The 27,816-nt window shown below is 45.1% G+C and overlaps 1 protein-coding gene across 4 annotated transcripts in view; it reads right to left on the bottom strand.

Moving 5' to 3' along the window:
* The window catches only part of ESF1 (ESF1 nucleolar pre-rRNA processing protein), a 56,566-nt gene that overhangs the window by 20,994 nt on the left and 7,756 nt on the right, over window positions 1–27,816 (bottom strand). For all 4 annotated transcript variants that reach the window (XM_083175828.1, XM_083175829.1, XM_083175830.1 and 1 more), the window contains exons 5-9: window positions 26,721–26,821; window positions 24,158–24,310; window positions 21,514–21,628; window positions 19,951–20,092; window positions 18,064–18,225 (exon numbers count right to left, since the gene is read on the bottom strand). In XM_083175828.1, coding sequence (XP_083031954.1) covers window positions 18,064–18,225; window positions 19,951–20,092; window positions 21,514–21,628; window positions 24,158–24,310; window positions 26,721–26,821 — 673 coding nt within the window. The remainder of the gene's footprint in view (window positions 1–18,063; window positions 18,226–19,950; window positions 20,093–21,513; window positions 21,629–24,157; window positions 24,311–26,720; window positions 26,822–27,816) is intronic.

Here is a 27,816-nt window from a genome sequence, read left to right as displayed (position 1 = left end):
AGGGTGCTTATACAATTTAAAATCGCATTGCATCGCATTGTATGCCATATACAATGCCATACAATTTTAACATTGTATGACATCGGGGGAAATCTCGTCGCATCGCATCGCATGCCTTATGGTCTGCGATGGGCGACGTGACAGTACACAAGTACCGTAGTGCCTGCTCTAGTCAGCATTTAGGGATGGTTTATGTCACATGCAGCGCCAAGCTCATTCATTTCCTTGATATCGTACGATCTGTTGGAGCAAACGATCTGTACCCAGTTGAAGGGAGGTTGACAAATCCTTACTGCAGCAGGTAAAGGGCCAGATTCTCTAGGCTTCAAAAGTGATAGAATGGAGAGTGATAAACAGCCAGCCAATCAGCTCCTGCCTGACATTTTTCAAACACAGTCTGTGCCATGGCAGGTAGGAGCTGATTGGCTGGCTGTTGATCACTCTCCATTTTATCACTTTTGAAGCTTAGAGAATCTGGCCCATAATCTCCAAAGTGACCAAAGACCAGCGGGGACGAGCATCGGAATCGCATTGAAAACCTGCCCAATTCTGTTTTTGTTTTTTTTAAGCATAAAAGCTTAGAACATATTTGGATCCTCTACTGTAGATGAGGGTAACCTGTAATATTACATTTAACCAAAACAAGAGAAAAAAGAAACTCGGGTGGGGTGCACGCTAGACTCCCTCAAAGTAGTATGTCATACTGCAAAAAACATTTTAGGTTAATTAATTAGTTGTCTATGGTCCCGGCACATTACTGCCAACAGGGAAGAGGGAGGAGAGTATGAAGGAGAAAGAGGGAAAGACAAGGCAAAGAAATATAAATATTTCCGTATGTGTGCCTTAGTTGCGAATATTTATCAATGACCTGCTGGGTTAGGTATAGATATTAAGACTCATAGTAATCAGAAAAATTCTGAGATAAAAGTGACCTTCATATTTCCTTACACTAGGTCATGTGCCAGTGTTGGTTGCTTTCACTCATTGATTAGTGTTAAGGATTTAATCATGGGTCACCAAAATATCTCCACTGTTTCCATTCTTATTTTATTTGAAAAAAGTTGGGATTTCTATGTCCACAGAACTTCTGCTGCCCACTCGTCTTGCTTGTTGTATAGGACGAGGGGTGAGAGAGCCCTGTGTCCATATACGGTCCCAGAGGGATAGTGTAGAAGGATGATCCCTTTAGACAGATCTCCTGGGTGTCCCCCTGTTACTTGGGAGCATTGCAGGGTAGGCAGTCCAGGTATATCTGCCCTGACCCTCCTTGAGTATAGGTAAAGGGATAGTATCAAATTTCGTGTAGATTGAAATACAAATATTAGAGCCTATGTGGTACAGCAGAAGTACAGTGTACCACATAGGCTCTAATATTTGTATTTCAATCTACACGAAATTTGATACTATCCCTTTACCTATACTCAAGGAGGGTCAGGGCAGATATACCTGGATTGCCTACCCTGCAATGCTCCCAAGTAACAGGGGGACACCCAGGAGATCTGTCTAAAGGGATCATCCTTCTACACTATCCCTCTGGGACCGTATATGGACACAGGGCTCTCTCACCCCTCGTCCTATACAACAAGCAAGACGAGTGGGCAGCAGAAGTTCTGTGGACATAGAAATCCCAACTTTTTTCAAATAAAATAAGAATGGAAACAGTGGAGATATTTTGGTGACCCATGATTAAATCCTTAACACTAATCAATGAGTGAAAGCAACCAACACTGGCACATGACCTAGTGTAAGGAAATATGAAGGTCACTTTTATCTCAGAATTTTTCTGATTACTATGAGTCTTAATATCTATACCTAACCCAGCAGGTCATTGATAAATATTCGCAACTAAGGCACACATACGGAAATATTTATATTTCTTTGCCTTGTCTTTTCCTCTTTCTCCTTCATACTCTCCTCCCTCTTCCCTGTTGGCAGTAATGTGCCGGGACCATAGACAACTAATTAATTAACCTAAAATGTTTTTTGCAGTATGACATACTACTTTGAGGGAGTCTAGCGTGCACCCCACCCGAGTTTCTTTTTTCTCTTGTTTTGGTTAAATGTAATCCGGAATAACTCGGGGGTGCACCACTGTCCGTCACATAAAAAAACACATACGGGGTGATCGACCCACATGTGTAATAAGTGACCAACAAGGAGCAAGTCTCCAAAGGCCAGTTTTGACTTCCCTCATATATGACACAATCAATATAATAAACACGTGTCTATACTAGTGCGAGTCCCCAATCCCTTTTTTTTTTTCCCAATAACCTGTAATATCACACCTGTCCCTGAATATAGCTCTGGGGGGCGCTGCAAATACAGATTATTTTCTCAGCAGTACATAGGAGCAGTGCGGCGACTGTAAAAGCACTCCAGTCATTACAGAATGAATCAAAACAATACAGGTTGAGTATCCCTTATCCAAAATGCTCGGGAACAGAAGAATTTTGGATAACAGATTATTCCATATTTCAGAATATTTTTATATTTCAATGATGTATCTTGAGATAGCTTGCATTTATGTTGTACACACACATCAAACACATGAAATACACACAAATAATAGGAATTTGGTACTCACCGTTAATTCCCTTTCTCCGAATCCGTAGGGGACACTGAAGTCTACGCTGGGGAATAGAGTGGTGTATCGGAGGAGTCGGCACTTTAAGAAACTTGAACTGTGGTATGGCTCCTCCCCCTCTATTCCCCCCTCAGACCTCAGTCTTAGTTGACCGTGCCCGAGAGGAGAAAAGAGACCAGGGAATCCCCAATAGAGAGAGAGAACATTAACAAAAAAGAACAACCATACTACTCAGTAGGCTATCAACAACACCCAGACGCATGCATAACCAAACATAACTGCATGCGCTCAAAATAAATCCCCCCCTTGGCCTGAACAGTGCCGGGAGGGTGTTCAGTGTCCCCTACGGATTCGGAGAAAGGGAATTAACGGTGAGTACCAAATTCCTATTTTCTCCTTCATCCTTGGGGACACTGAAGTCTACGCTGGGGACGTCCCAAAGCCATCCCCACGGGTGGGAAGGCACTGGGCATCCTGAAGCACCGCACGGCCGAAACTGGAGGCAGAGGCCGCAAAGGTGTCAAACCTATAAAACTTAACGAAAGTATTAGGGCCCGACCAGGTGGCCGCCCTACATAACTGTGCCAAGGAAACCCCCCTAGCAGCGGCCCAGGAAGGCCCCACCGAACGGGTGGAATGGGCCGAAATCCTGACTGGCGGTGACTGTGAAGCATGAAGGTAAGCCTGCTTAATGGTGAGACAGATCCACCTAGCCAGAGTCTGTTTAGATGCTGGCCAACCCCGCTTCGCCGAAGAATACAGGACAAACAGTGAATCCGACCTTCTGAGATCCTTGGTCCTATTCACATACACCTGCAAGGCTCGGACCACGTTCAGCGAGGCGGAATCTCCCGTAAGAGCTGGAACCACGATTGGCTGATTCAGGTGATAAGATGAGACCACCTTGGGCAAATAATCCAACCTGGTCCGAAGCTCAGCCCTGTCCGGATGAAACACCAGATAGGGAGACCGGCAAGAAAGAGCGCTAAGATCGGACACCCGGCGTGCCGATGCTAACGCGAGCAGTAACACCGTTTTCCAAGTTAACAACCGCAAATCAATAGAGTCCAAGGGTTCAAAAACACTTGACTTAAGATAATCCAAAACTAAGGAAAGATCCCAAGGTTCCTCCGGAGCCCGCACTGGGGGCTGAAGACGGAGAACCCCGCTCAGAAACGTCTGCACCTCAGGAATGACGGCAAGACGCCGATGAAAGAAAACTGACAATGCAGACACTTGTACCTTAAGGTACCCTAGGCGCAAACCCGCCTTAAACCCGGACTGCAGAAACTGCAGCAACCGAGACAAAGAAAAAACAGCCGTGGGCAAGTTACGGCACTCGCACCACGCAACATAGGCCTTCCAAATACTATAATAATGCCGTGAAGTAACCTCCTTCCTGGCTCTTATCATAGTGGGAATCACTGACTTAGGAATTCCTCTTCTGCTCAACAGTGCGGCCTCAACAGCCATGCCGTCAAACGAAGTTGCCGTAAGCCTTGGTAGGCGAACGGCCCCTGCTGTAGAAGATCGTCCCTTAGAGGTAGCTGCCAAGGATGATCTGTCAGGAGCCCCTGAAGGTCGGCATACCAAGGACGACGAGGCCAATTCGGTGCCACCAGGATGACCGTGGACCTCTCCCACTTGATTCTTCTGAGTACCAACTGAATCAAGGGCAACGGAGGAAACAGATAAATGAGGGCATAGTTCCAACTCGCGGTCAGCGCGTCCGTCGCTACCGACCCTGGAAGTGCTGTCCCAACACAACCGCTCCCCAGCCCCGGAGGCTGGCATCGGTCGTTACCAATGTCCAATCCCAGATTCCGAAACGTCGGCCCTCCAACAAATTGGCCGACAGTAGCCACCACTGGAGAGAGAGACGGCTGCAAGGCGATAAAGCCACCATCTTGTACATGTGCAAGTGGGAGCCCGACCACTTCCTGAGCAGGTCTAACTGAAAGGTCCTTGAATGGAAGCGGCCGAACTGAAGAGCCTCGAACGAGGCTACCATCTTGCCCAGCAATCGAATACATAAGTGCACCGACACTCTCCGAGGTCGAAGCACCTGCCGAACCAATTCCTGCAGGGACAACATCTTTTCCCGAGGCAGAAAAACCTTTTGAACCTCCGTGTCCAAAATCAACCCCAGGAATACAATCCTTCTTGAAGGATTCAGCTGAGATTTCTGGTAGTTGAGAATCCAGCCATGGGTCAATAACGTCTGGCAGGTTACCTGAATCGCCTGCGTCAACTGATCCCTGGATTCGGCCTTGATGAGTAAATCGTCCAAATACGGAACGATCTTTACTCCCAGAGAATGAAGCACCTCTACCATCACTGCCATTACCTTGGTAAACAGACGTGGCGCCGATGAAAGGCCAAATGGCAGAGCCCGAAACTGAAAATGGAGATCCCTTATCGCGAAGCGAAGAATATGCAAATAAGTATCTTTGACATCCAAAGATGCTAAAAATTCCCCCGGCTCCAGCCCTGCAACCACAGAACGAAGAGACTCCATTTTGAATCTGTGGTACGTGATGTATACGTTTAAAGCTTTTAAATTCAATATTGGTCGAACCGAACCGTCCGGTTTCGGAACCAGGAACAGGGGAGAATAAAACCCCTCTGTGCGTTGTTCGGAAGGAACCGGCATTATAACTCCTGCGGTCAACAGCTTCTGTACTGCTTGAAGAAGCAACTGACGGTTCAATTCCACGTGAGGCAGACCTATTGTAAAAAACTGGCGCGGAGGAGTACCGGAAAACTCCAGTCTGTACCCCTGCGCAATGACGGACAGAACCCACTTGTCCTTGCAAGACCCCTCCCAGGCCTGCCGGAAGTCCAACAGGCGAGCCCCTACTCTGGGATCCCCCAGGTAGGAGGGCCGGGAGTCATGCTGCGGGCTTTTCGGTCTGCTTGACGTCTGCGCGCCGAGCGGCTGGTCCTGAGGAAGTGGTTGCTCCACCAAAACCTCTGCCACGAGAAGCGGTAAAGGATCCTCTGGACTTACCTCTGAACTTAGGTGCCCCCCGAAAGGAGCGAAAAGCTGGGCCTTGATAAGGCTTTTTGGGAGGAGGGGCCGCGGAAGGCAGGAAAGTTGATTTGCCTCCTGTGGCCAGAGAAATCAACTTGTCTAACTCCGGCCCAAATAAGACCTCTCCCGTAAACGGAAGAGCCTCTACCGCCTTTTTAATGTCCGCCTCCGCTTGCCAGGACTTAAGCCACAAAGACCTCCTAGCCGTAACTGACTGAGCAGAAATCCTTGCCACCAGAGCCGCAGAATCCCTTGCAGCCTCTCCAATATACATCGCAGATTCCCGCATCTGTTCTGCTAACTGAATGAACTCCTCAGACGAGCCCTGATCATTCAGACCTTTAGACAAATCCTCGGCCCATTTCTCCATGGCCCTACTGACCCAGGAAATCACAAGAATGGGCCGAAGTGACACATCTGCGGTTGAAAAAATTTGCTTAAGCCCCGCCTCTAGACGCCTATCTGGCGCCTCCTTGAGGGCCACTGCCCCAGGAATGGGAAGTGCCGCTTTCTTGGAAAGCTTTGACACTGATGCGTCTGCCAACGGCGGAGTCTCCCATTTTGCCCTAGCCTCCGGAGCAAATGGGTAAGAGGCCTTAAACCGCTTAGATAACTGAAACTTTTTTTCTGGAGACCTCCAAATATCCAAAAGAGGTTTCTCCAATTCCATAGACTCTGGGAAGTTGACCACTGCCTTAGCAGACCTCCCAAAAATAGAAACCTGCGTCGGCGGCTCCTGCTCGCTAACATTGAGGGTAGATTTAATAGCCTGAATGAGGGCCTCTATACCCTGGGCCTCCTCCTGAGGAACGTCCTCCACAGGATCTATAGGATCCTCCTGAAACATATCCCCTTCTAGAGGGTCCCCCGGTTCATCCTCTGAAGTATCTCCCTGTAACAATAAAGGAACACTTCTTTTCCTCAGGGGAGGTGGAGCACTTGCGGACCCTGAAGGCACCGCAGTGGTTTGGACCAACGCCTTCACTGATGTAATCAGTTCTCTGGCCCAGGTAGGCTCCGCAGCCGCCATGGAAGCCAGTTGCACATGCAATGACTCCCTGTCCCTGCGAGACGCAGCCATCTCTGATGCCAGAGTGGCTAACACACTGGTAACTCCGTCAGTGTTCAGAATAGGGACCTGACTCTGTCCAGCATCCCCTTTGAAGCAATCCTTACACAAGGATACACCCTTCACATGCTGCGTAAACTGTTGCTCACACTTAGTGCATACAAACAGCTTTGGAGAAGCTTTTGACTGAGACTTGGTAGCCATCTGCACACACACACACACACACCTTACACACAGGTGGAAGGAGGTGAAATAAGCCAGACAAAGAGAGCCCCCAACAAGGACCCCACACCAAGAGCAAAAGCACCACACTAATAGGGGGAGAGGAGCGCACCTTCCCCGAATTAGGCCCACCTGATAATCTCTCCAGCGGGGAAGTCTCACAAGAGAAAATCCCCTCCACTCACCCAGCGCAGCATTCAATAATGTCCAGGCTGAAGAGGGAGAGAAAGCGTCCTGCTGTCCTGTTCCAGAGAACTGTAGAGGCACAGCAGACAAGGGAGCAGCGTGGCAGGCATCGGCGTCTGACGCTGAGAACTGCAGCTAGGACGCGACCACTCACTGGTCCGCCCCTTCCGTCCTCATCAAAGCGCGCGCTGTACACAGCGGCGCTGATTGGCTGTCTGCTCCCTGCTGGACCAGTGAATTAACCCTGGTCCAGCCGTCACCCAGCGCTATGCGCTCGCACGCCCTGCTCTCTCCGGCGGGCGACTAGGTCGCGGCCCCGTAACACAAGCCGCAGGCAGCTGTGGCGGGACCCAGACGCCGATGCGTCCGTGACCGGAGTCAGCCGCGTGCGCCGCAAGCGGTGCCGCTCTGACCCCCCGGAGAGCTATCCCACGTCGCAGGCAGCCGGCACACGCTGGCTGCCTGTCTCATATATAAAAAAGTAAAAAACAAAAAAGGCCCCAAACGGAGCCCTTTGCCCAGGGATCCGACTCCTCCGGGCACTAAACTAAGACTGAGGTCTGAGGGGGGAATAGAGGGGGAGGAGCCATACCACAGTTCAAGTTTCTTAAAGTGCCGACTCCTCCGATACACCACTCTATTCCCCAGCGTAGACTTCAGTGTCCCCAAGGATGAAGGAGAAATATTGTATTTGTGCATAAAACAAGGTTTCAAAACATGAAACAAGGTTTGTGTAGAATCTCAGGTACTGAATTTGAATGACAAGCAATCATTTTCTTGCACATATTTAGTGCCAGTTACATATCATGTCCCCAGTAGTGCCAGTTACATATGTAACTACCACTTAGTAGTGCTAGTTACATATCATGTCCCCAGTAGTGCTAGTTACATATCATGCCCTCAGTAGTGCCAGTAACATATCATGCCCACAGTAGTGCCAGTTACATATCATGTCCCCAGTAGTGCCAGTTACATATCATGTCCCCAGTAGTGCCAGTTACATATGTAACTACCACTTAGTAGTGCTAGTTACATATCATGTCCCCAGTAGTGCTAGTTACATATCATGCCCTCAGTAGTGCCAGTAACATATCATGCCCACAGTAGTGCCAGTTACATATCATGTCCCCAGTAGTGCCAGTTACATATCATGTCCCCAGTAGTGCCAGTTACATATGTAACTACCACTTAGTAGTGCTAGTTACATATCATGTCCCCAGTAGTGCTAGTTACATATCATGCCCTCAGTAGTGCCAGTAACATATCATGCCCACAGTAGTGCCAGTTACATATCATGTCCCCAGTAGTGCCAGTTACATATGTAACTACCACTTAGTAGTGCTAGTTACATATCATGTCCCCAGTAGTGCTAGTTACATATCATGCCCTCAGTAGTGCCAGTAACATATCATGCCCACAGTAGTGCCAGTTACATATCATATCCCCAGTAGTGCCAGTTACATATCATATCCCCAGTAGTGCCAGTTACATATCATATCCCCAGTAGTGCCAGTTACATATCATGCCCTCAGTAGTGCCAGTTACATATCATGCCCTCAGTAGTGCCAGTTACATATCATGTCCCCAGCAGTGCTTACAATGTTAAATGCACCCCCATTGTCAACGCCACCCTCACTATCAACGCCAACCCGAAGCGTGGCAAGCGCAGCGAGGGGCGGCGGTACGAGTCCTCTGACCTTTTGGTACCCGCACTATCCACGTCGGCGTGGAGTTGATTCTATATAGTGTGGCGAGCGCAGCGAGCCCGGAGCGTGGCGAGCGCAGCGAGCCTCGCAAGGGCACACAGATTACTTTACATGTATTCCGCGTCCGCTCGCCACGCTTCAGGCTCGTATTCTGCCGACATGGATAGTAGTGGTATGAAAAGGTCGGAGGACGCTCACCGCGCTTCGGGTTGGCGTTGATAGTGGGGGTGTCATTGACAATGGGGGTGCATTTAACATTGTAAGCACCCATCAGAGTGCTTGTACAATTAAAAATCACATTGCATCGCATGCAAATTTGCTGGCATGCAACGCTATGCAATATTTCATTGTACATTGTACAAGCACTCCTGTTAATTTAACGGGAATATTGCATCGCATACCACTAAATACGGTATGCGATGGGCGCCGTGTTAGGAAACAAGTACCTATTTTTCTTTAAACATAAGAAATGAAGGAGGTGTGGCAGATATACACTGCTGTGATATGCACTTCTTCGCTACCGAAGAAAGGTACAACAACAACCTCTTACAGCTAACTGAAATTTTTGGAGTAGCTGGCAAATACCCCAAAATGGCCCACTCTGGTGTTAACAGTAAGTAATTTACCAGATCTACTGCAAATTTTCTGCAACATTTTGTTACTACATTTGACAATTAATATATAATGGGAGCATTAGGCAGGCATTACTGACATTTGTCTCCTAGTGCTGAAGTGGATAACTAGTGTTCATTCTAGCACCCACCATCTTTGAAAACCCATGCAGTTCCTCTTCCCGGCCTGGGGTGTCGCTGTCTGCTGTGGTGTTTTTAGCACAGGTATGGTTTGCACATCAGTGCTGAAATACAAACACACTGTGCTAGAAGCACTACAGCAGACAGCGACACCGATAACAGATTCGTTATTTTCATTTTATTTCGCTCTTGACTTATTCCAGCAGTGGTAATTATCTATTTTGCGTTCATATTTAGGAGTAGGAGACCTCCCACAGCTACCTTGCAGCCTCTTTTCTTCCTTCATCTATGCCCCATTCCCACATACCAGGCTGGCTAAGCTTCTACTGTGCGATGGAAGCTCCACAGCGGACATTTACCCATAATAACTCAGCAGTGCAGCAGATGTCAAAGATCCCCGAATGCATTAGATTTGCACCCAGTGCAATGGAACAAATACAAGTACAAATGCCTCAGAAAAAAATAGGACTGGAAAGTCCATACTAAATCCCACGTCCAACACACAAACAGTTTACTGAAAACTTTATTCTGTGACTTTGGAACAACAGCGAGATCAATTACTGTGAGTTCAAGTAGGAGGCAACCCTGTGTTATATGTATATTGCGGCAAACATGACCGGTGACGTGACCAACAGAAACTGTTTGCAAGCGGAACATTGTAATAGATGTCCCAAGTCCTGTACATTGTGTACCTCTTCCATTAATGTAACAGAAAACATCTACAGAGAACGGCAATACTTCACAGAATACGTAAACGGAACCACTTTAGGCTTATTTGTTCAGACTTATCATGTTACTTCCATTTTTCATTTTACATTTAGCAGCGATGCATAGTGACAGATCAAAGTGCCCTGGGGACCTTTCATCCACACACTGTTAGGTATAATTACCAGACCATGACCTAAATCTCCATCTCTATCAGCTCTCTGCACTATGAAAAAGTGATTCAATTAGCATTTCCCTCATTGTCAGCAGTGGAGAAAGGTTTGATCATAGGCAAGGCGCTGGCTGAAGAGAAAATAAAATATAGAAGAGTGTTTTTTTTTTTTAAAGATGATTTCAAAAAGCACAATCCCCTTGGAGAAGTGATGTTACAGCGTATCAACAACTATAATGTGCTGCGGAGAATGGCAAGGCCTACATGACAATAAGAAAAAGAAGCACTGCTGTCAATTTAGGACAAGGGTGGCCAAACCTGTGCTCAAGATCTACCAACAGTTCCTGTTTTTCAGGGAATCTGTGGATCTATAGTAGGAATGAATGCTGCATGTTTGAAAATGTGACAGTTGGGGGGGGGGTATTCAATCCCGGGTCACGACTGTCGGAGGACCCTGGCCCGTTCGACTGTTATTCAGCAAGCGGGATTCAAAGGTCCGCCTGACGAACAACAAAAAGGGGGGAGTGTGCAGAGAAACGGCCTTGGATCGTCGAGACATGAGGCTGCTTATAAGAAAAAGTGACTTTCGGAAAATGGCTGCCCCCATACGAAAGACAGTTTTTTAAAACAGGTTTTCCTATGGGGCAGCCATTTTCCGAGAGTCAACAGGAATAAGAGAAAAAAGAAGATGTCCTGTATCGGTGCACCAAACAAGAATAAAATATAACCTTTATTAATTTATTTTAAGAACTGCGAGATAAAAAATACATATAATAACAAACAAGGGTGGGGTGTAACACACTTTAAAACTAAGGTGGCAGGCAGATGTTTGTAATAAGGTATAGTATATGTGCTGATTTCACTTTGAACAGTGTGCTCTAGGTCTGTACAGGATTGGAGTAGACTGACAGACCTAGTATCAGTAATAAGAGCGGGTTAATAAACCTCTTTGGTGGATGCTCTGATTGCCACAAAATCACTCATGCCAGCAAGGGTTTAACACGTTTATAGGATCGCTGTGACGAAATAAAAGGGATTGGCATACACTTAATATATCACACAGTGTATGGGTAAATATCACTCTGACTCCTGTAGGAGAATCCCTCTCTTTGTCACTGTCCCTAGTGGTATACGCCCAGCGTGGAAACGCTCTATCAATTGGAAACGTGATCTCCCATCGGTTGCAGTGTCTGCCTGGTATAGGAGTCCATATGGTAGATAGAAGTGCCACCTGGGTATTTTCACTGTGCTAGTCCAGTGGAGTCGCCTCCAAGTGGACCGTAGCTGGCTGCAGTGAACGCCCTTACAAGGGCTGTTGCGGCATAGCACGGTTCAACCGATAATCAAAATGCATCAATGTGAAAAATGATAAACAACTACAAACATCTGCCCGCGCACCGCTAGCCGGCACACGCTTCGCAGATTCTAGCTTCCAGCATATTATAATCCAGGGGGTCCACTTTCCATACTATTGTGTCTTGTGCGACCTACTACACCCCTCTTTATCCCTCCATTTTCCGAAAGTCACTTCTTTTTTATAAGCGCATCCGTCCATAGTACTGCCGGGATCTGCAACGCAGGAGGTACCGGCTGCATGGAGGGTTTTTTTTCTTAAACACATTGGGGGGAGGGGGATGTTAACCCACGTGTGGGGGGGCCCCAGGGGGTGAAGTGCATATGAATATTTACTGAGCGCTCATTAAATATTCACTGCGCTGGGTCTGCAATACCGTTGCAGACCCGATTTTGATGCCAAAATACCGGGTCTGAAACGGGTAGGACCCTCCATTTTAACCGTTTAAAAAAAAACTGCTTTTTTAAAGCGGTAAAGTGATTCTGCACCTTTCAGACTGCACAGACTACCGTTTTAAAACGGTTAAAAAAAAAAAATCGGCAAAATACCATTTTTTAAGTGCGGTCTGAAAGGGGCATTACTAATGACTACAGCTGTGCACCAGCTAGGTAATTTGGAAAATGTGGACCGTTGTTAGATCTCGAAGACCGTTTTGGCCATCCCTGATTTAGAATAATCTACTGAAATCCATAGATCAGGCATTTCCAACCACGGTCCTCAAGGCACACCAGCAGTGCAGGTTTTAGTGATATCCAGGCTTCAGCACAGATGGTTTAATCAGAATCCCTCAGATACTAATTAAGTCACCTGTGCTCAAGTCTGGATATCTACAAAACCTGCACTGTTGGTGTGCCTTGAGGACCGTGGTTGGGAATGCCTGCCATAGATCATACCTGTCTGCCCAAGAAACCTTTGTGGGAAACTAATGAACATTCCATTAAGCTGGTGGGTATAGGGGCAGATACCTTCTCAGCTGGAGGATTACCATGAACATGACAGACAATGGACATCTTCCAACATGCCAATGTAATATTTATTACTGTATTCTTCTTTGGGCAAATCATACATTGATAATGGGTCAGGATGTGTCCAGATTGAAGAGCATTGATCTGATTTTAGAATACATTTTTACATAGAGCCACAGAGTGTACAGAAATCCGTGTGTGCTGTACACAACTACGAAGAATGCTAGGAAGACACACTATAACTCCATTCGTTTTCCAGCCTTGTGCGCTGCAATGGGATCCTCTTCAGCAGCATTTCCGGTCCCAGGGGGGCACTCGCGCAATGCACCCCATGGGACTGGAGATGCCGCCGTGGATGCTGGGGGACACAGTGGACGTCGGGGGACCATCGTGGCACCACCAGGAGACCAGGTAAGTATGGAAAAAAAATATTCCAAGAAAAAATGTTTTTTTCGGTGGTCCCGAGCAAGGGATACTCAACCTGTATAAGCAAGAAAGTCTGTCTATCCTTTATGTGTGCCCACAGTTTTGTGCCTTGCGCCAACAAATTTGCCATGGTGGTGTAGTATGACCAGGATTAGGCTTCTGCTTACAGTAGGTTTGAACTTCATCGGACCAATGGAGGTCTAAATGGTGGCCACCAATAGAATTAACAACATATCCCCCTTCAAGAAAAAAAGTGTGGCCCTTTTTTAGGGCCACTCACTGTAAAAACACAACCAGTTTCACAAAAGCCATGCCACAAAAAAAAAAAACCTGTCTGGGTTAAAGTAAGAGAGCGTGCCATGACATCAAGGAGACTTCAGTGTCAGTACAAGCATGCTTGGCAGTTCAACAAGAGAGACAAGCAGCCACTCAAGAGATTCCCTCAATTCATGGCTGGCTCGCTAACTAGATGATGCTAGATATACAGCATCTAGTGTTCCAGCTAGGATGCAGGTCGGGCAGCAAGTGGGGGCAGTGCATCCTGCGAAAACAACCTAGTGTGAACACTAAGCATCTAAGGCCATGGAGTCGGCAGCTGCAAACTGCAGCCTCGGGGTCCATACTTGGACCCAGGTATCCCAGCTATACAACATTAATATGTAAAACAAATTAGAGGTAACAACGATTTCCAAGGCTTTCAGATAAACAGAGTTTGAAATTACACAAAAGGACATATCATTATATAATCCAGATGTCAACTACATATAATCCAATATCCAAATATAAAAACTAATAACAATCATGCAGTATATTAATGAGGGGACATACTAAAAGGTACCAAATGTCCTTGTTTTGAACAAGGGCAGAAGTACAATTATTGCTATTTACGGTTCATAAACATTTATAACAAATAACAAATTCCGTCCTCAGAACGTTCCCTTAGGCTTCGTACATTTAAAATAAAAACAAAATTAGCTGATTAATCACGGAGCAGGACCGGATGTACTGGACACGGAGCAGGACTGGATGTACTGGACACGGAGCAGGACCGGCTGTACTGGACATGACATTGTTGAGATGGATTAAGAGTGAACGTACTGGACACTGGCAGGGCTGTGAGGCAGAGAAAAGATCTGTACAGTACGTAGTAACCCAGGTACCAGCATATTAGATCTAAACAATCACTTGCAAGCAGGAAAAGAGCTATATGGACACCGCCATGAACAACTAGGGATGAGCGGGTTTGGATAAGGGGAATCCAGACACCCCTCATCTGAACCGGTTTCCGAGACTGTTTGGTAATTCCCACCCAGGCTTCGCACGTGGGTCTCGGGACCTTGCAAGATCACGCCATCCTCACTCCAGACACGGAGAGTGAAGAGGCAGCGCGTCCTGCCCACCTGCTATCCAGTGATGCTACTGCCGCTGCTGCTGCATACGTCCAGCCCAGTGATACCGCTGCTGCTGCATATGTCCAGCCCAGAGATCCCATTTGTTGGACCGCCATACCACACCCGTACAGTGATACTGCTGTATAATTCCAGTGGTGCGGCCATGTGTTTTATATAATTCCAGGGGTGCTGCCATGTGTTTTATATAATTCCAGGGGTGCCCCATGTGCACCGTATAACTCCAGGGGTGCTGTCATGTGTAATACATTTCGACATAGTAACAGCACTCCGTCCACTTGAATCAAAAGGAATTTATTCCGTGACCAACACAGCTGTGGTTATTAATAGCATAGGAGCAGAAAAAAAAAATCTTCGATTTTAGCAGTTTTTATGTTTTTTCCTAAATACAGATACAAAACACGAAAGGGTGATGTTTTGAAACAGATCCAGACCCAGAACACGGCAGGAGATGCAGACCCAAAACACGAAAAGTGCCCTTTGAACACCCCTACTAACAACCCCAGGGCAAAAACTAGTATTACTGACATGTACACTGTATAGTGACACGTAGAAACATTAGCCATCTTGGTACTTATATGTTAGTTGGGCGCCCACTATATAGTTAGTACGCTCATACCCCCACTATCCATGTCGGCATGGAGTTGATTTTATATAGTGTGGCGAGCGCAGCGAGCCACCGAGCCCGACGCGGAAAACTAAGCAAAAAGCTTAGTGGGCGCCCAACTAACATAAGTACCGCCATTCTTTTCTCCTCTGGATCCAAGAGGGTAAGATCCAGGGAGGAGAAGACGTGGCACCAAAATTTGTACCATTTCTTGCCTACTTCACGGTTGGTGGGATCAGTCTAATCCTTCGATATTGCAAATCTTCTAGGAATTCCATATTATCAGGTAGGTATGGCACGAGTGTGTAAAACCGATATAAAGGGGTAATAAATATTTTCCGCTATAACCGGCAGTGCAAATATCGGCAGCTCAGTTATCAATCTCGAAGCTATTGAGTCTATATTGTCGGATTTTCGAATCCGCGGTTGTTTTTCAACAATACTACGCCGTTTTCGCCTATCCGTGGACTTTCCGACACTTGACAGTTGGAAAATTAATACGGGCAGTTGGAATCCTGGATTAAAATACCCCCCATAACCTCCACAGTCCAGAGTGAGCCTAACAACTTCTCCATTTTTAGGCAATGTAGCATCTCCTGAAATCACTATGCCCCAATGAGGAACGCATATAGAAAGGGTTACTTGCTGGGCTTCTATCTGGTATGAAATTCCTGCAAAGTAAATCAAACCGTTTTCCATTCAAGTTTTCTATTATTCTATTACCATCCTCTGCATCTTACAATAAACATTTCCTTCACACAAAGCTCTCATGAACAAACTGTTTCAAATTTATACTTCAGATGACGAGCAATTACAGGAAATCTAATCAGAACTAAAGCCTGAAAGTATTAGCGTGTTCTCTACAATATAAAAGCCTAGGAGAATAGTTTCCATATAGTAATATGGTAAAAGTATAAAAATAGACAACGTGATCGTTACGCATTTGTCCTGAAATCTAGAACCATCATGTGCCAGTAAGTGCCACCAGCGCAGAGGTCACTGATGATGTAAGGTGGCTGTGTGAGCCAGGGCAAATCAGACAGAAAGGGGTTACTTTTCGGGTATTATTGCAAAAATTGGGACCATTGTCTACCTACAAATAATGGTAAAAATGAGTCCACTACAGGCTAAAAGATCACAATGGAAGTGTGGATGACTGCCGCCAGGTACCTTTGGGGAACAGATATTTAAACCAAAGATATGGAGCCGGGAACAGCAGGCTCCTTTATACGGGCCATGCTGGAGTAGTATGCAGGGAGAAGGTGGTGGTCCCGGCGCTGCTCGGAACAAGAAGTATTTATGGGGTAGATGTATGAAGCAGTGATAAAGGAAGAGAAGTGATAAAGTGCCTGCTACTTTATCACCGGCCAATCAGCTCCTAACTGTCCCCTTTTTAAACCCAGCCTGTAACTTAACAGGCAGGAGCTGATTGGCCGGTGATAAAGTGCCAGGCACTTTATCACTTCTCCTCCCTTATCACTGCTTCATACATCTACTCCTGAATTCCTTCTGATAATAATGTGCTCAAATAGCCAAAAAATATGCGGATGACAAAAGTGCACTAGTAAAGTGTAAGTTCTGGAGTTTTCAAGAGCGTACATACAAACTCCCCTCATTTTAAGAACAGGTAAGCTTTGAGCAAACTCTCACCATTGTCCATTACGGAGGCTTCGTGCCTATATTATCACTATCTAAAAGATCAAATGCCAATATGCAAAGCACCGCAATGTATGAACAGCCAGCATCGCTAGTCATTCCGTCTCCTACAACTATCCATTTCGACAGCTGTAGGCGTCGCTGTCACTGGCTGTGACAGGTGCCGGCACCAGGGTGCATGTGAGCGCACTGGAGCCGGCAGGGCAGGGAGAAGTCGATGCGCTGTGTGCTCAGACAAGGGTCAAGGGTCGCCGGAGCAGGGAGTTTCCACACCCCCACTTCGGTAAACAAGATGATAATATATCTTGCCGATGTAGCGTCCTGTTTCGCCTCAGTAATGAAGTGAAGCAGAAAGTGCTGTAGCGACACGACGTGCGTTTCTACCATATATCTACCCCATAAACCCTTATTGATCGAAGACAGCACCAAAACCACCCGTCTCTCCACAGACTGAAAGATCAGCATTCTATTGGATGACAACTCTATACTGTCCTGGAACTTCCCGCTTACATATAGAAAAGATCCTGTACAGGCAGGCGGAAGAGAACTGAGAGCTAATACCTATATGGAAGTGCCAGACTTTGTTTTCTATATAACTTTGAGTGCCGGAAGGTTAGTGTTAGCACCAAAACCACCCGTCTCTCCACAGACTGAAAGATCAGCATTCTATTGGATGACAACTCTATACTGTCCTGGAACTTCCCGCTTACATATAGAAAAGATCCTGTACAGGCAGGCGGAAGAGAACTGAGAGCTAATACCTATATGGAAGTGCCAGACTTTGTTTGCTATATAACTTTGAGTGCCGGAAGGTTAGTGTTAGGCACTAGAGTAGAGGTGCTATATCATCAGGATTAGGAGAGATTGATTTTGACAATTTACAATCTACTGATTCCCCTAAATACTAGCTCCAGACTGGTCCTTTCACAAGTGAATTATTAGAAATAAGATCGATTTGATAGTTAAGGGGGAAAAAAAATAATTAATTAAGACCCTTAATACGCAACAAGACCTACATTTCAATCAACTTCATATTGGTACCGATATGCAGGCTTTAATATTACTGTGTAATTCATAAAAATTACTATCTACTTACAGAAGAAAAGTACTTGTACATTTCCATGTTATATATGATAGTGACCCCTAGTGGTTATGGAAGTTATCACAACATTATTTATATAAAATAAACCATTATGAGAAGAGATAAAACTATTACCTGGCACCCATTTTACTTCCATTCCCAGATCCTTGTCCTGCTGCTTTTTCTCTTTTTCCTGGATGCCTTTAAGCAGCTCCCGGTAATGAGCAATTTGTTCCTCGTCGTCCTTTGGGCCCTTTTTAGTCTTTGTGGCTCCGTTCTCTGCAGAGATGTCATTATCTGGAGAGAGGAAGCAGATTAAGCACGGTCGTCATCATTTCATATATACTCTATTGCTCTGCTTTGTCAGACCTCTATATAAAAGCTTACAGTGAGTTTATGCTGGGAATTTTCTCTCACCGTGCTAAGAATACTAATATAATAATCTAGCCTCCAAACTTTCAAGCGTTCCCTGAAAACTCACTTCTTCAGGCAAGCTGATCATATTCCGGAACCCCCACATCACCTCCATTTGCCATCATATCTAATTGCATCCCATCAGCACTGTCTTGTAATCGGGTGGGACTGCCATGCTATGGAATCCTATCCTTATGTATCCCTCCTATTATCCCTATAGATTGTAAACTTGCGAGCAGGGCCCTCCTACCGCCATGTCGGTTTGTTGTTACCCAGTTTGTTTTATCACGGTTTCCAATTGTAAAGTGCAACAGAATCTGCTGCGCTATATAAGACACTTTAAATAAATAAATAAAATACCTTATAGAAGCCCTGCCATCAAAATCATTAAAAGTTACAAGTTCCTGCAATTAAAGTTATATATTCAAGATGTTACATCACAGAGAGAACAATGGGACAAATTGTCAATACATTTTTTTATTCCCATTGCAGGCGTATACTTGTGACTATTTCACTAATCTAAATTGAATTCTAATATAATAAAAGGAATAATTATTATACTGAGGTATCTTATACCAGGCTGATAATAACAAATAGAAGCAGCATATTTGCAAAACTACAATTTCTTTAATATAGCACAGACACTGCTATATGTTTGCAGTATTCACAATGATCCCCACTGACAATGGAAAGCCATATAAGAATGCAATGGGACAATTCTCGCACACAACCAGGAACTACTATGGTGGGGAGGGGATGTAAGACTGTGACGACAGGATGATGCGTGTGTTTCACCCACACAATATTAGATCTCAGGATCAATAAAAACCAGAAAATGTCATAAAAGCCCCTTACATATGTATTTCTAACAAAACAGTCCCAGTGGGAGCCATGTTTGCTGTGCGCAGTACTACGGTGGTGATGCCGGCATGATCTCTTATAACCAGGCATACCATACTATCCTTTTAAACTGGAACAATCATGTATTACACAGGTTCTGGGGCTGACTGAGTTCAAGCCTTAATTTCACCTGGTTTTAATCAGCCACAGAACCTGTGAAATTCATAAGTGTCCCGGTTTATAGTATGGTAAGCCTATTTATAATTCTACAAAAAACAAAAACCCACTAAAAACCCACTAAACCATTTCCAGTATGTATAGGTGAGATCTATAGTTCTAATGCACAATAATATGTTCTTCAGTATTAACTTAAGGTGCTGGTAAAAGGCAGAATATAAAAGACTTAATCACCAGTCATAGAAAAAAAAAGTGCCATGGAGCTTATAGTCTAAATTCCCTAACACACACACACACACACACACACACACACACACACACACACTAAAGAACATTATAGTCAGAAGCGAATTGACCTACTATTATGTATATTTTGGTGCGAGTGAGGAAACAGAGCACTGGGAGGTGACTTATGTAGGCAATCGGACAACATACACACTCCACACAGATCACATATCAGTGAGCCATTTGCATTATGTGAAACAGCAACGCCAACATCAATGTAACCCACTTCCCTGTTATACTACAGTGGATACAGTACACAAATAACGCAGGCATTATACAAATGGCTGAATGAATGGAAGAGCTTACCTGGCGGAACTTCCTCTTCCTCCTCTTCACTAGAGGATGCTAAATATGCTTGGAAATCCATGTCCAGCACCTCTTTTTTGTTGAAAGGTCTGTTTAATGTAGTGATCCTGTCCTGATCGGTCTCATCCCAAGTCAGCTCTATCTGAAATCATTTTTTAAATGAAAAGTCTGCTTTACATAGATAATCCGAATACTTTCCTTAAACTCAGCAATGTCTAAATGCACCTATTGAGGTCAAACATATTTAAAATGATTCCATAAAAAATAAATTAAAGGGGCATTTTAATTGAAGAATCCCCCCCTCCCCCCCAACCTCTCCGCCTACAGATGCATGTGCTCTCATGTTCATAACAGGCGGACCCAGGGGCGGGTATGGGTCGACCCAATTTAGGTTGGGCTCGACCACTGAAGGTTCATAGAGCTTTGGTCAATACCTGAAATAGGTCGACAGGGTTGGAAGGGCGACAATGGCAAGGTCAGCCGTCATAAGGTCATGAGTATTTTAAAAAAAAAATTGTCCTGAATGTCAAAAAGTGTACCGCGTCCCCTCGCTCGGCACACTACAGTATGTTATTCTCCCACCACGCCATAGTGGATGGTAGGGCATGAAATACCGCCTGTCGGCACATGTCAGCTCAAAATAAAGGGAAAACACTGCCATTGTCAAATGCTTGTGTCGACCTTAGCCATGTCACCCTATTCCAGGTATCGACCGTCAGTGGTTGAGCTAACGCCTGTATCCCCCCCAGGGGTACACTAACTAGAGAACCCAAGGCTGCATATACATGCTCACTGCCTAACAATGCAAATGTAAGGTGTGACGTGGACCAACAATCCCTCTCACAGTTATCAAAGTATACGGTGAGGAGATTAATGGCGGAGCCTTCTAAATAAAGGAGAAATTGCCTGTAGAAACCAATCAGCTTCTATCTATTATTATATAGAACGTACTTTATAATGCTAGCTAGGCACAAGTTCTCCACTCTCTGGGAAGCTGTATACATCTAACCCTCATTCATTTAGTATGGAGTCACCACCTGATCAGGCCAGTGCACATTCATTGGGCGTTACTTCTCTCGTAGACTGGAACATTGCAATCTGTCTTTCTTTATAGAGCATGTGGTCAGACTGCATAATATGTTGGCACCATGACATAAAATTGCAAAATAAACAAGAAGCAAAAAAAATAGTAATAATATAATAGACAGTGTGACAATTACAATCAGAGAAATAATTATTCCGGACAAGAAAGTGGCAGCGAGAATTTAACAGCAGTCAGTGATTCCCCCAAGCACAAAGTTAAATCTGGACGCTAGGGCGTGGAAATAAATAAAATATTTGCAGCCAGCGATTTGCTGAATTGGTTTTAGTTCAGGTTACAGCGGCATGGCCTAAGCATTTTGTTGTAACCTCCAGGAACCAATCAGTAGCAAGGCCTTATACATCGAACATAAGTTTGCAATGAAAGCAACTGCCGGATTAGTTGTTATAGTTTAGTGCAGTTTTGGCACGTCATGTAATAAACCAAAGTATTGTGCGAATTTAGAGGAATATGCCAAATACCTTGGATGTGACCATCGCAGCAGAAGTGAATAACTTTGGCTTGTAAGCCGAGAGGTCGACATCTACAGCAGAGTCCTTGGGCTCATCGTCAAACTGCACGTCGTCTGGAATGAACCTGCCAAGTGAAAGGGAGCAGATTAGGGAGAACATTCTAAACACTACAGTGCAGTAAAGGTGTAAACTTGGCTACAAGAGCTGTTAAAGGAATATATGTTCCCTATTACTTCACTACGTTATATAAGCCTATGTCATTATACGGGAAAGCCTATCTGAGTGGATGTACAGGTAAGATCTCATACACCGATCTATTATCTGGACCGTAGCTGCTCCGAGTTCTGCCGGCATCTCACATGGCCAATGGTGTACCCATCATATCAGTCCCCTGTATTATAAAAATGTTTTAATCAAGGTTTACGTTTGAAGCTCACACTGCTACTGCGTGCAGTGCCAGGATCCAGGCTGCTCGTGTGTTATACCTTAGCTGGATCATTGACACTGCTGCATCCTCCTCCACTTAGTGGGCGAGCCAGGCTGAAGGGTTGGACTGGCCTTGGGGTTGTGCTGCGCAGCGTGACCTCTGATGTCATGCAGCGGTGCGTACAGCCTGCCAGTGTCTGAGCCGATTGCTCAGCACTGCCTGGCATAAACACCACATCCGTAGCTTCATCCCGATCTGGGATTGGCCATCCTATTATAAAATCGACTATTTTAGCATACACCCCGTTGGAATTGGGAAAAAAAAAAGGTGTGATTTAAAGATTAAATAAAATGGCACCATTTAGAGACCGGAATTAGAATTCCAACACCATTGCGAAGGTGCATAATGGCCATTGCCTGCAATCTGCCTAATTGAATTGCACCCAACCTAAAGTACTAAAATGTCTTGATTATCGAAAGCAATCCTTCATGTTCTGATGCGAATCATTAACGTCATCTTTGCCTTAGAACTACAAAATATAAAAAGGGACTTTGACAATAAACAATGTTCAAACGGCTCTATTGCCCTACCAAGCTGACAATGTAATGTTTTGGGTAATGGTTAAGGACCAGGGGGGTTATTTTGGTTCACTCATTCTGGCAAATTCCTTCTTAGATGGACAAAACCATGTGCACTGCAGGGGGGGGGGGGGGGGAGAGAGAGGACAAATATAACATGTGCAGAGAATTAGATTTGGGTGGGGTTTTACTACAAAGTGAGATCTATATTGCAGTGTAGAAATAAAGCAGCCAGTATTTACCCTGCACAGAAACAAAATAACTCCTCCACATCGAATTCTCTGTGCACAAGTTACATCTGCCCCCCTGCAGTGCATATGGTTTTGTCAACCTAAGAAGGAATTTGCCAAAAGGAGTGAACCAAAATAACCCCCCATATCTGAGGACATAAGAAGACAACAGTATGATTTCTCGCGTGTGGCCTGTAATTAAACATAATATTGCCTTGCATAAGGCTGATCTGACCCCAAACAGACCACACATGCATCCTCATTAAGGGCCAGGTGGGATGCGGTCGAATGGTCGACCTAAGGATGGTGACAGTCATTAGTGTTGACATTCGGGTAAAAAAAAACAGTGAAAAACCCCATGTCGACCTAATACATGTGTCAACCTAGACACTTGTCGACCTTGTCCCATGTCAACCTAGGCACCTGTCGACCATCCTTTGGTTGACCCAATGATCCCAACCCAGCCAGATGTATCAAGAAAGTGATAAAAACCAGCCAATCAGCTCCTACTTTCCACTTTACAGGCTGGGTTTGAATAATGACCGGTAGGAGCTGATTGGCTGGTTGTTTATCACTTTTTGTAGCTTGATACATCTGGCCCCTAGCCACAGATATGATGTACTCTAATGTGACCCGTATCACAGTTATACGATTAGCGCTTTCACCAGTTCACCAAACAATACATTTTAGTGCTGCAGATGTCTCAATAAAATATTTAAAACGAACAATTTAAAAGGAAGAGAAAAGCATGTCACAAAGATACATGGGAGATTCTGTGCTTAATAAAGCTTAAGGAAGACTAGATCTACCAGCATCGCTGATGCTTTACATTACAAGGCCTTTGCTTAGTTGTCAGAATAGATCTATACACTCCAGTTCCATTGTCACAAATGATCATGTTGTTACCCGCTCAGATAATGACCCTTCCGAATTTTCCAGGAAATTAAATCTGCTAATATTCAGGAGGGCGCATCACAGCTGCAGGGCATGAAATTAGCTTTTAGGAGCTTTCTCTTTTTAAACCTCTTCGCAGACCGAGCCATCTTTTAGAGACCGCTTTTGCCACGAGACCGCGGACTATTTCTTAATGAGAATAATTCTCAACTTAAGCACTGAGGAAGCAAAACGATGTGTAAATCATTTTTGAAGGCTTTTTGGCTTTTAACACATTTGTCTAATATATCCCAATTGAAGAAATGTAGGGCCTGGTTCAGGTTTGTTAGGAAACCCAAAAAAACTAAAAAAAAACACAACTGGACAAAACATGCTGCACTGCAGGTGGGGAAGATGTAACACGTGTAGAGAGAGTCAGACTTTTGTGAAGCGGGCTTAAAAGAGGGAATTTAAATTGCAGTTTGAAAAGAAAAAGCGGCCTGTAAAAAAAAAAAAAAAAAAATCTAGGCCTTTACCGTGTTTACCTCAGATCCACAAAAGAACAGCTGCTTTCAAACTCCAGCCCGTCACAATCTTCGTAGATTTTATTGGCTGTCTCTGGAGTGTCACATTCTACCACCGCATAGAAGTACTTGAGGCGTTTGAATTGGTAGTCACGCAATTTCTCCTTAATAACGCTAAAAGGAAAAGAGTAGAAAGATGACAGAAAATTACTATCTACAGTTCATTAATTCAACAAACATGATAAATGAGGAATTTGTTATAAAAGTATAATATTTTCCTCTTACCAATGGACAGTCTCTCACATGTGTGCACAAAAGTACTGGGAAACATGTATTTATTAACGCAATGCTAAGGGGGGGTATTCAATGTCGGGGCACGACTGTTGGGCTGGCCTGAGAGACGTGCCCCTGTCCCATTCTCAGTCTGCTCGACCGAGATTTTGCAGGCGGGATTCAATGTCCCGCCTGCCGCGGGTCGAGAAGGGGGGCGTGGCCACGAGAAACGGGCGGCTGGGAGCTCGTTATTTCCCGGCCGTTCTTGGCAGAACGAGCCCGGCTGCTTGTGAAGTCGGGCTCGTTCTGCCGAGATCCCCTGTTCAATGCTGTCGAGGAAGACAGCATTGAATAGCGCCCCGCAGCCATATTCCCCGTCAGGAATGGCTGCGGGAGATTGAATATCCCCCTAAATCTTTTCAAATCAAATTATCATTATTCTGTAGTGCCTTGTGTAAGTAAACAATGACTTACAGTAAAAGGCAATTTAGGACAGGTACACGGTAAATAAAGATTGTTTTTAAAAATCATCATTGAAGCAACAGAGAAATACTCAGCTTCCCGAAGAACCGGGCTCCCTGTAGTATTACAAGGCAGCTTTGCTGGTTTGCACATGCCCACTACACTGGGAGCCCTAACCTGGGCGTCCAGCAGCAGATTCCATAACAAAAACAATATATATATTTTAATTGAAAAAGCCTCTGTGATGGCCGTCACCAGTGATACTCATCCATAGCCACTGCGTTAACATTAGGCTTTAATAAATAGGGGGGGGAACAAGACAACAGCAAACGCTTTCTTTCAAAGCTTATTTTAATTGGTTGACCGTATGAATTTTCATATTTGTCAGAGAATAAAGCTGTGTTTCTAGACACTTAGGGGGGGAATTCAATCCCGAATTCCGACGGTTGGACCCTCCCAACAGTCGGAATTCCAGGCCATTTTATTTATTATCTTCTAGAAGGTGCTAAATAAATAAGTAGAATCGATTGGTTGCCATGGGCAACATCCCTTTTTCAATAGAACTTCCATCTTAGTAAATTTACCCCCTAGGGTCTGTATGCCATACCACATTAACCCCTTCAGTGGTGGGTTTTTCTGGGGCAGGAGTACCTAAATAGGACAGGTTTTTCCTGTCCCAGAAAAACCATCCACTGATGGGGTAGATGACTCCCAGCGCTCCCCTCCCCTCCTGTGAACCCCCCCAGTGCCTCCGCTCCAGCGGTCTTCAGCGGAGCTCCCCTGCCACTGCCGATCATAACAGCACACTGACCGGCAGCAGGCTCGGGGATGTTCGGGGCGGCTCGGGAGGACTCGGGCGCCCAAACACCCAATCGATCCTGAGTCCCCCGAGCCGTGCCGAACATCCCCGAACCTGCCACCGTCTCTCCCGAAGTAATGGCGGCGGCAGGGGAGCTCCGGCGTGCGATCGTCGGAGCGAAAGTGAGGTTTTTTTTTTTTTTACAACAGTGGAGGTGGGGAGGGAAAGGCCTGGTGAGGGTCGCTGGTGAGGAGATGCGCCGTTGGTGCACACCTGAAGGCACCACTGGCGCACACCTCTAGATTTGTGGCATGGCCAGAAATTTTCCAGGACTTCCCGCTGCGGCACCGAAGAGTGGCCCGGAAAATTTCCGGGACTGCCACTGAAGGGGTTAAGCATCAAACATTACTTCTCAAGAAACTGCCAAACCCATATATCAATATATCAATGTATTCAATATGGTCAGCATGTTTCTGTTGGCCTGGCACGAAGGCCTGTTGTACTTCGGTCAGGAGCATGTACCAATACTTAATTCCAACTTACTGACACTCTAGAGAGGTCTCATTTTGGAAAACATAAAAACAAAATATTATTATAAATGAAGCGATTACATTGAATCCCCAAACGCGAATTAATGATGTCATTCTAAGCTGTCCGTACACAGGTTTAACTTTGTGAACAGCTAGCTTACTGGGCCAGTATCAAGCCGAGTTATAGACCTCGTCAGAAAAGATCAGGATACCGGCCATGTTTGGGCCCCTGCAAAGCACAGCGTCTGATTCAACTCTAGGGAAATAGTTACAGACACAAGTGGACAGCAACATAAAAAAATGGTTTATAGCTGGCAAGACAAGTATTACATGGAACATGGTACTAAATCACAGGCCATGACAAGTACTAGTATTAAAAATACAGCAACAGTAAGCTTCATATTTCCAAGTAAGAGGCCGTCAATGGCTCCCTACTGGGCTAATTGCTGGGGTACAGCTGCTTTTAGTTAAAACCGAATCTCTCATCGTTTACTGTAGTCTAGAGATGCAGATGCCGTACCCTTGTTCTGCGGTGTCCTCTTCAGAAATGTTCTTCAGTTCCACGGGGCCATGGAGATTTTCCTCCTTCAGTCTTACCTTTCCAAACTCTGAGGGGTAAATCTGAGCGAGTCATAGGGAAAGATACAGAACACGGAAAAAAGGTTATTCAAGGGGCAGCAATTTGTGTACATTTAAAGACAAATTAGGTTTGCTATGGAATAAGCGGTACTTATGTAGTAGCAGGGCGCCCACTAAGCAAATTCTGCGTGAGAAAATCGCATCGCATGCGATTTTGCGTGCGATGCGATTTTCCTATGTAATTTATGTAACATGTTAAGCAGTGAAGTTATTAGGTAAACCTGTACTGAAGCTTGTTACTGCATTAACTAAGGGATCAGACCCGACTACCAGATCATGGAATGATTATTGGAGCTACATGGGGTGGGTTTGAGAACTTCTGAATCTGTGAATTTGCTGAGAACATCACTCTCAACAGTCTCCGGAGCTTACAGAGAATGGTGCACAAAAAAGGAAGGTTCTGATTGGCTAATGGTTTATTATTCTCCATTTTATCACTTTCAAAGCTTCATCCTTAATGAGAGTGATTAGAGGATACTCAGGCTGATTCACTCGCACAGGTAGGTGAATCAAATAACCATACACCAGTGTATTGCACGAGAACACCTCTGAACAAACAGAATGTCAGACATCGAGGTGGATCAGCTACAGCAGCAGACTGAACAACATTCAACTCTGCTAAGAACAGGTAACAGAGGACACAGGCTCACCAAAGTGGACAACTGAACATTTAGGAATAAAAACTTGATCGGTCAAACAAGTCTGGATTTCTACTGAGCCATGTACATGCTGGGACCCAACACCACATGCCTGCCCATATACAGTGAGTTACAATTCCCTCTTCCTTTGTCCACGTCCTAACTAGTTAGTCTATTTAATGCTCTGTGTTGTTCTGAAAATGGGTCAATTTACATGTACCTATGTTACGTTAGTATCCCTGTTACCATGTATATTCCCTGTATGATGCTGCAGACACTAAAGGGGGTATTTAATCCCGGGTCACGACTGTCAGTCTGTCCCAACAGCCGTGACCTTGG

This window comes from Crinia signifera, chromosome 3 (assembly GCF_055691185.1).
Source record: "Crinia signifera chromosome 3, ASM5569118v1, whole genome shotgun sequence".
NCBI classification, from domain to species: domain Eukaryota; kingdom Metazoa; phylum Chordata; class Amphibia; order Anura; family Myobatrachidae; genus Crinia; species Crinia signifera.
The sequence above is the reverse complement of the archived record's forward strand: the minus strand, read 5'-3'. Positions and strand labels throughout refer to the sequence as shown.